The sequence below is a fragment of the Nycticebus coucang genome, chromosome 14, assembly GCF_027406575.1.
Source record: "Nycticebus coucang isolate mNycCou1 chromosome 14, mNycCou1.pri, whole genome shotgun sequence".
Classification (NCBI taxonomy): domain Eukaryota; kingdom Metazoa; phylum Chordata; class Mammalia; order Primates; family Lorisidae; genus Nycticebus; species Nycticebus coucang.
Window position 1 is genome coordinate 41,945,654 of NC_069793.1, and position 8,979 is coordinate 41,954,632.

Here is an 8,979-nt window from a genome sequence, read left to right on the forward strand (position 1 = left end):
GGAGGACAGAATCAAGGCATAAAATTGGTAAATACAGTTTAAATAATATTGCCACCTAATAAAGGCAAGATAGTATTTGTGATACAGTGTTACATTAAAACATCATTATTTAGGCCAAACTCCCTTTGGTATATTTGACTTTCTATAGTAAAGCACTTTTCAAAAACTATGTTTTTCCCCCATTAAAGACTTGCCCTGGTGTTTAATGCAGGGCAAAACAGTCTTCAGGAATTTCACATTTGTAAATATCTGAATTACTATAAACCCCATGTCTTGTATTATTTAAAGATAAAATTAACTCACTACCAACATCTTTTTCATTACTCTATTACTATTTTTATTTACTGTATTACTATATTTTTATACTATATTAAATATGTTCTCGTCTTAAAGGAGTATGAGTTTGTAAGGAATTTTCCTTTAATTCCTCCGTGGAGGTGACTCAATTCTCTTTCTCAGGGAGTGCAGTAGCTCTTTAAGGAAAGACAAAGGAAAAATTGATGCAAGAGCCCTCCTCTGGGACTGAGTTTATCCTCCTGCTTACTCTCCTTATCCTTCCTAATGAACAGGAAAGCAAGAACACTTAGAATCTGACCAAGAAAAGGACCACGAGTTTATTCTGATTAAAATTGGGGTTGCCTTTGCTTAAACAATAAAATTCAGAAGGCAAATTATTGCTGTTTGTTTTTCAATGACAAATCTGCCAGGAGGTGTAACCAGGAGCCATTCCCCTCTGAGGAGTTGTCTCTACACCTCTTACTTCCTCCATGCTAGTTCCACCCACAACAGTGAGGGCACACCACGCTTTCCACAGTGAGTTTCTTTTACATCTACAAGGAAAGGAATCTGTATCCCACCCAATAATAAGAAATACCCATCTTTCACACATTATAAAAATCTCTCAGATCTTGTATTCATAAAGAGCCTTCTAAGATAAAATTCTACATCGCATTTGTAGGAATAGTTAGATACTCACCAACACATTAGTAATAGGTTTATGTGGGTGATTAAATTATTTGATTTTTTTTGTTAACCTTTCTTATATCATTCTCTTATTTAATATAAAATACTTTTATTACCAGAAAAGCAAATATTATATATGCTTAAAACCTCTTTGCATAGAGGGCTTCAACTGTATTCACAAGATTTTGTTATATGTAAATTTCATTTGTAAAAAATGAAGCAAATACATCAAAATATTCAGATGTGATAAGTTATCTCTATAAGTTTCTATATGCTCATAATATTTTGCAATGAATTTTAACCTCATTTCTTCAGTCTCATGGAACACAAAATATTGTATATGAAAATATGAAGATTCTCTCCCTTGAATCTTCAAAGATGAATTTGAGTCCAAATAAGAATTATAAAAGTCAGAAATGATTCCTTTCAGGAAAACCTACAAAGTTAGAACCTAAGCATCAGTCATTTACTACTAAACAGGACACAATAGTAGCAATGAACTTCTATTTTTGAATGAAAATCAGGATACCTGCTTACTGATCTCCCAGCTATACAAAGAGGAGTAGCTGGAGAACCCCTGGTGGTTTTTACTGGCAGGAAAATGTCAATATTTTAATGTTTGGCAAGCTGAATATTTTGACTATGAAAATATTTTTAAAGGAACCACCTTCTTGTTCCCATTTAACATTTTATTGACTTTTATGTAACATTCTTGTCTGATGAATTATTGGGATTTTTTCTCCTAAAGTGAAAATATTTCCACTATGTATGTGTCCGTTATCTTTCTTGAACTTTTATTTTGCTTTAGGAAATATTTTAGGAAGGTTGAAGATACTATATATGGGGATTTGAAAACAAAATGTAACATGTTCATAAATAGTCACAATTAACAGAATATTTTCTTTAAAATTTTTTGCCTAATATCCATTTTTCTTTAACATATCACATCATATTGGGGTCTTTCATATAGTTAATACTTTTCATCTTAAATTGATTTTTTAAAAAAGAATGTTAGCCTCATAGTTGTTCTGAGTGTCAACTATCCTTGTTGTGCAGTGAAGACGATATCCAAAAGGCTTTGCTCCTAATCTTTTACACTTCCCTCCTGACATTTCGAAGATCTAGCCAAGAATCCTTGCCCTAGGTTCGTTACTCCTGAAATTAATTTCCAAGAATTCCTCCCCAGGTCCTGAGTAAAACCTTGGGCTAGAAGACAGCTCTAGTGAAAAGGGCGGTGAGTGGCGAAGTCTTTGGGATGAGGCCTGGGTGATTGCAGTGAATGCTGGGAAGGGCCCAGGTTACAAATAGAGACAAAGGACCAGTCGTGTCCAGTTTTAATCTTCTTCCTCTAAAATGTAACTTTTGGTGGGAGGGAGAGGGGTGAAGTCATAGGTGCGAGGTCTAAAAGACCCAAAGTTGGGCGGCGCCTGTAGCTGAAGGTGTAGGGGCGCCCCCTATACCGGAGGTGGCGAGCTCAACAATTCAGACTTAAGAGCCTTTAGTCTTGTTTACCTGGAGACACAGCGGAACAAGGATACCCAAGGCCTCCTGGTGTGTGTGAGGGGGCCGGCTCCTTGACAACCCCCCTCTGTGCTTACACCTTAGGCTTCCGGGTCTCTGCAGGGGGCGCTGGGAGCGCTTGGCCTTAGGACCCTGGTTGCACCAAGGCTGCTGGGCAAGAGGCCTCTGTATGCAGCTGAGCACCTCCCCCAACTGCCCCTCCTACCCAGAGGAGCTCATTAACACCGGGGAATCGCACCCTTGGTGCCAGAAATCCCGCTTGCCTCCATAGAAACAAACCTTTCAGACTCAGAGCACCATCTGGGCGGGCTCCAGTCCTGGCATTCAACATGCCCTGCCAGGGAGTCGGCAGCCCGGGATTCCCAGGCACCCAAGGGACGCTAGGGAGACAGCACAGCATGTGAAGACCCCCACCCTCCGGGCACTCGGCTGCACTGCCCCAGCTCTGCCTGCTCCTAGCCTGTCTTCAGCTCCTATCTGGGACCATAAGGCATGTCGACCCTTTCGCCAAAAGACGTGTCAGCCACAGCAACAGAGGTGAAGACAGCCTGGGCAGGTCCCAGAGAGACTCAATCCTTTCAGGCGCCTTATTCTGAAATGAAGCACCAGTAGTGTGGCAAGGAACTAGACCTCGCCCAGGAAGGAGTTCTCAAACCCCGTGGGCTGTGTAGCCTACCCCCAGCTTCCGCTGCCTCTACCCAGTGCGCAGACATGCACCTCCAAGCTCTGACCCTCCCGCGAGGTACCTGTTGGCTGCCAGCCTAGACGCGATGTAGCCGCCCGGGATCTGGGTGATGATGTAGCCCCAAAAGAAGGAACCGTGGATCATACCCACTGTTTCTGGGTCCCAGTTGAATTTGGCTTTCTATGGAAGTAGGAAAAACAAAAGGAGAGAGTCAGTGCCCAGGATTTACTTTCAGTGGGTAGCAGGCCAGAGCCTGAATGCTGGGGAGCACTTCTGGCATTGGGGGTGGGAGTAGGAATACGGGTGGCTTAGTTTTCGTTTCCTAGCAAAATTGCCCCTTCTAATTGAGAGAGAGAGAGAGAGAGAAAAAAAAAAAACAAAAACCGTGCTCATTAACGAAATTTATTGGGATTTACTAGCGAGCTGGGCGCCCTGGCTTTGCTCCCTGCTATTGGCACGCAGGTGGAATCTCCCCGAAAGAACGAGTAATTCTCAGGGTCTAGTCTTGGAAATTTGGACTCCCCATGAAGACATTTGTTAGCCAGATGGAGACTCCTGGCCAACGTCCTTTTAGTGGACACAGTAATGGGGTGACTTAGAGAATGGAATCCAGCCCTCAGGACCTAAATAGGGAAATTCTGGAAAAGGAAAAAGCAGGGACCTAGGAATGAAAGTGCAGGACTCAGAAGTACCTAGGAGAAATGCTCTTCCTGGGAAATGGGGATGGGACATAGGCCTGAGAGGTTTAGAGTTACCAGGGGACTTGGGGGAGTTAATGGTGAGAGAGGCATTATTCAGGGGTATGTCTGAAGGTCAAGTTCTAACTCCGCCCTGGCCAGCCCTGGTGGCTCCCCAAGGTGACTCAATCTCCAAGTAACCCTGGTGAAATATCTGCATTTGGAACTTGAGAGAATTGATCCTGGGCAGCGCAGAGACCTGGGGACCCTTTCATTCTCTTCAAATAACGTTTCAAAACCAAACGCCTTTTGCAGGGTCTCCGGGACTCCCCAGAGGCCGCTTGCACTAACTGCTTACCACCCACAGAGCATTCATTCCCTATTGTCCCGTCTGCTTTATGGTCGCTCAGCTCTCTAAAGCAGGAAGTTGCGACCCGCGGGTTTCTATGCCCTTGACCGGACACTCTCCTGTCTAGGTGTGACTCCCAGCGACCCAAGGCTCTCCTGCACCTGCGGCGTCTTTCCCCGCCGGTGCGGTAGACCCCTGAAGACCTCTCCCCCAAACCTGCTAATGGGCGTACAGCTAACTGGATTTCTGTTTTCGGTTCTGTTTCATTTCTAATACTGAGAATGTTCTGGCGGGAATTGGAGGAAGTCAGGGGAAAACTAAAACTAATCCATTATTCTATTCCTCTGAACAAAAGAATATTTTGATTGAGATTTAGCGGAGGTTAGTCATCAATTCCTTGTACTGAATCACTCTTTACAAACACCTGGTGAGCTAGACCCTATTTTCCTCTTGGCAAACGAGGAATAGAAGGCCCAAACTGCCCAGCCACAAGAGAGGTGACACTCCTAGCGCGGCCCATTTTGTTACAGACCGGCAGGACTAGACAGGGGCTGTGGAAGCAGCGGGGCCTCCTTCAGAGGCAGGAAAACAGGAAAACGGGGCTCAGACACGTGCTGCGGCTGCGAGGCCGCCCAGCTGTGCCCACCTCCTTGATGACCTTGCCCCCGCGGTGGATGGTGCTGTTGTTGACCATGTCCACGATGGCCACGCCCAGGTTGCAGCGGATGCCGAAGGAGATGCAGAAGCCCAGGCCGCTCATGATGGCGATGATGTAGCGGCGCGGTAGGCCGAAGCACGTGCAGTCGCACAGCGGGGCCTTCTTCTCAGGCACCTGCAGGGGCTTCCCATCCTCCGTCAGCTCGATGGTCTCCCCGGTCTCCTGCTTCTTCTCCAGCACCCTGAGTGGCAGAGCGGGATGGGGGGCGAGGGAGGTCAAGGACGCTCCGGGTTAGGCACCCGCACCGCCGGCCCAGTCCAGCGTCCCAGGACCGCTCCGGGCTGGGGGGAGGGCGGCTGACCTCACCGCTCCCTCGGAGGTTAGGGAGGTGGGCGCCAACAAGTTTCAAGACCTCTCCTCCTGTTCTCCAGCATTCTGCGCTTCCCTCCCCGCCTCTGCATCGCTTCCACTTCAATACCTTTAGGCCCCAAACCGTGAGTCCCCCATTCTGTCGGGATCCATACCTCCGCGCCTTGATTCACATATACAGACCGCTAGGGCCTCGTTTTCTTGCAGGCTCTGCAGTTTGTTAGGGAAGAGGTTCCCAGGGCCTCTTTCGCACCTGTATAGACGCCTCCCCACTCCCGCAGGATCTCACCCGCTCGCCAGCAGGTGAAATCCCGCCACCCGGCCTTCTGAGGGCTGCTCCTCTGCGGAAGGGCCCAGCCACAGCCCAGCACCGCAGCTATCTTCTTTTTAACTAATTTGAGGCTTTCTTTTCCGAGGACGCCGAGATCCCGCCCTGCAGCTGAGCCCAATTCTCCTGCCCCAGGACGAGGGCCTCTCCAGGCCGGTGCCCACGCGGGACAAGGGCCGAGAACGCTCTCCCACTGTGCCGAGCGCTCTGTTGCCCTTTGCTCCATCCCTAGGGTGCCGAGTCAATGCTCACACTCCTGTTACACATCTTACTTTTTTTTTTTTTTTGACTCGAATTGCAGACAAAGACCTTCTCAGCATATGGCAACACCTAAGCTTCCTACTGCCAGAACATGAATAATTAATTATTCACAATCTTGCGTCATTACTATCCCCGCTACAAACACGGAAAAGTATCATGGGCCCATTTCCAAAGGCATAAAATACGACACCCAATAAACAAGCCCCCCAAATAAACTTTTATAAGACTTTCCACTCCAATGTGGAAGATTTCAATTAAAAAAAAACAATGTGTTATAGATTTTCACAAGATTTCACTCGTCTGACTCAATTCTGCGGGCTTTGGTCCTTAGAATAAAGGGGAGCGGAGAAGGCGAACACGGAGTGGAGTTATGGAATGGTTTTATTAAAAAGTGGTGGTGTTTCTCTAGTCCCCAACATAAGCGTGAAATTCCTATGAAAAAAAGAATGTGAAAGCTAACAACATCTCCGTAGCCCCTTGGGATTGATACTTTTGATTTTTTAAAATAGAGCCTTTTCGTTTGTAGTTTGCTCATAGTTTTCCAATAAGTTATGTAATTATTTTTAATCTGTGCCCTTTGAAATGATGTATGCACACACAATAGCTTTCACACACACGGGGAAAAACAAATGAAATTTTTGGATCCATTCTAAGAAGGCATAGCTGGGAATGTTGCTGTCAGGCGATTGAGATTATGGAAAATAATGTCAGACTTCCAAATTCTATAAACTATCCTATGGGAAATAGGTCATAAAAGTAGTTGCAGCTAGATTAAGGCTCATTCTTAAAATCCAGCCAAAATTTTAGAAAACATTACAATTTACTTATCCTGGGAGGGAAAAAAATCAGCCTCTGTGATTTTTTTTTTTTTGCATTCCTTTTATATGCTCAAATATGCAAAGTTGAACTCTGCATCTGAACTCTCCACCTGATGGCAGTTGGGCTGGGAATGAACAGCCCTTTCCCAGGTAGCTGCGGGACTGCAGGGCCCTTGCGGTATCTACTGCCGCATAGGTGCATAACCTCCATACACGAAGCCCACCAGATCTCTGAAGAGATCTGAAAAACTGGAAAATGCATTGGTTAATTCTTTACATTTCTTATACATTCACAACGACTTCAGTTTTCCAAATGAAAATATTAGTGCTCTCTTAGAATCGTTTATCTTTTTGTTTGCCCTTTTTTTATTGTCCTTATGTTAAGAAAAATTGTATTCATGTGACATACTTAAAATTGTTTAAAGTTGTGCAATTGCAGCATAATTAGCATAATCACTACGGGAGTATACAATTTTTTAAAAAATTATTTTTCGATCAAAGTAATTTTGCTAGTTATTATTCTGGTGGTTCTTACATGTACTGTGAATTTACTATGCAAGAAATGGACTTCTAGGAGAAAGCAAATAATTAAGATACATATGTACACATATATACACATCCACATATGCATACATATATTTTCAGTTTCAGAGAGAAGAATTACTTCAATTCCAGCTTTCAATTACTGATACATTTTGATTTCTCTTCATTCAATTCAGAAGAAAGATTTCACTGAGGGATTTTTCTACTATGGCCATAAAGCTGAGATTTTTTTTTTTTTTGACATTGTTACTACTCTTTGGAATTTCTTGGTTGATTTTTTTTAAAGGATTGTAATTTTTATTCATTTCTCTATATCAAAGCGATTTGACTTGAAGTATCTATAAGAAGAAAGAAAGCAAGAAGGAAAGAAAGAAAGAAAAGACAGAAAAGATTTGTTCTTTGAACAGGTGCCAGTCATTTCTCAATTGTAAAAAATGGATAAATAAGTCCTGGGTAGGAAAATTGAAAACCTATCTGCAGGTACCAGAACAAAAATCTCTGTTACACACACACACACTCACACACACACACACAGGACAGGTTCATTTAGTCCAACATTCCTGCATCAGTAAGCAGGTTTCCAGAGCAGCCCCTACTTTAGCAATGGACAGCAAAAAGAATTTCTGATCATATTACAATCGCTTTGAGCAACCAGGGTTTACGGAAATGGCCCTGCAGATTTTTTCATGCTGAGCCCCAGGTAAGCATGGGTTTGCTTTCTCTTACCTGTAGATCTGGCCGAGGGATTTTCCTGCAAAATTCTTTAGCCCCTCTTTTCCTGGGGCCAAAATCCTTTGTTTTACTGACTCCATTCTTGCAAGGACTGTTCTCGGCTCTTGCCAGATTTAAATAGTGATCGCTATGAAAGGCGAAGGTTGCGCATATTGTCTTAATCGCTTAAGGTAGTTGTGGGCTTTTCCTTCTCAGCAGAATGGGACTGGTGTGCCTCCAGCAAGCCTGCGAGTGAGAAAGGGGAGGGAGAGGGGGAATAGAATACAACAGAATAGCTGCCTGCAACCCACGGGTTTCCTAATAGGAGAGTTGGGAGACACAATCAGAAAGTCTCATTGGAAGGGGAGGATCCGGTGGCCAAGAGCGCACGCAGTGCCATGGTATTGGGGCGGATGCAGACGAGTGAATCCTTGTCCTGGAACTCCGTCCGCTGCAGAACAGTGTAAATCCCCGAGTTAGAAGGCTTATTGCTTTCAAATCGGTTGGCTTTTAGACGAAGGGGACGAATTTCACGGAATCCTGTGTAAGGGCAGAGTCAAAAGAATAGCACTTTGTAAAATGGAGTCTTTGCTGTGAGGAACAGCACACATTCAAAACTCACGGGAGCGGCTCAGGTCTCAGGTGAGCAAATGCTGCTATTGGTTTTTCCTCCCTGCCCATGACCTCCTCCCATCACGCCGGCGTCACTCTGCTCTGCGGTAGAGTCGAATTAAGATGGAGAAGGCTTGCTGCTTTTGGAGGACGTGAGTAAATAACAGACCCACGGTTCCGATTTGGGCAGCGTCAGGGAACAGTTTTTTTCACCGGCTGACAGCGCCGGTCTGGGCGGGTCTCTCCGCAGAATGGTTCAGCACCACGGACAGAGTAAGTTTCCGGAAAAGGGGACGCTGCTTTTGGCAAGCAAGGTAGCCAACTTTCTAGGGGAGCTGGGCCGATTGCCCTGAACAAGGACCATCCTGGGGCTCTTCAGGAACGGATGCTATGGAAACCATGTGGGAAGATGTCATCGTATCCAGAGTTTGCAGGGAGAATGGTGCATTCAGCTCTGCAAGGGAAGAAGACTTTATTAAAAATT

The 8,979-nt window shown here is 45.0% G+C and overlaps 1 protein-coding gene across 2 annotated transcripts in view; it reads right to left on the reverse strand.

The window, feature by feature from the left end:
* Window positions 1-8,690, reverse strand: part of SLC17A6 (solute carrier family 17 member 6) — a 41,676-nt gene extending 32,986 nt beyond the window's left edge. Inside the window, exons 1-3 of one of the 2 annotated variants that reach the window (XM_053561140.1) lie at window positions 7,899-8,690; window positions 4,842-5,094; window positions 3,231-3,349 (exon numbers count right to left, since the gene is read on the reverse strand). In XM_053561140.1, the coding sequence (XP_053417115.1) occupies window positions 3,231-3,349; window positions 4,842-5,094; window positions 7,899-7,984 (458 nt within the window). In that variant the 5' untranslated portion in view covers window positions 7,985-8,690. Of the gene's footprint in view, window positions 1-3,230; window positions 3,350-4,841; window positions 5,095-5,377; window positions 5,469-7,898 lie in introns of those variants that run through there. The other variant, XM_053561141.1, reaches the window with a different exon arrangement.
* Window positions 8,691-8,979: the final 289 nt, after the last annotated feature.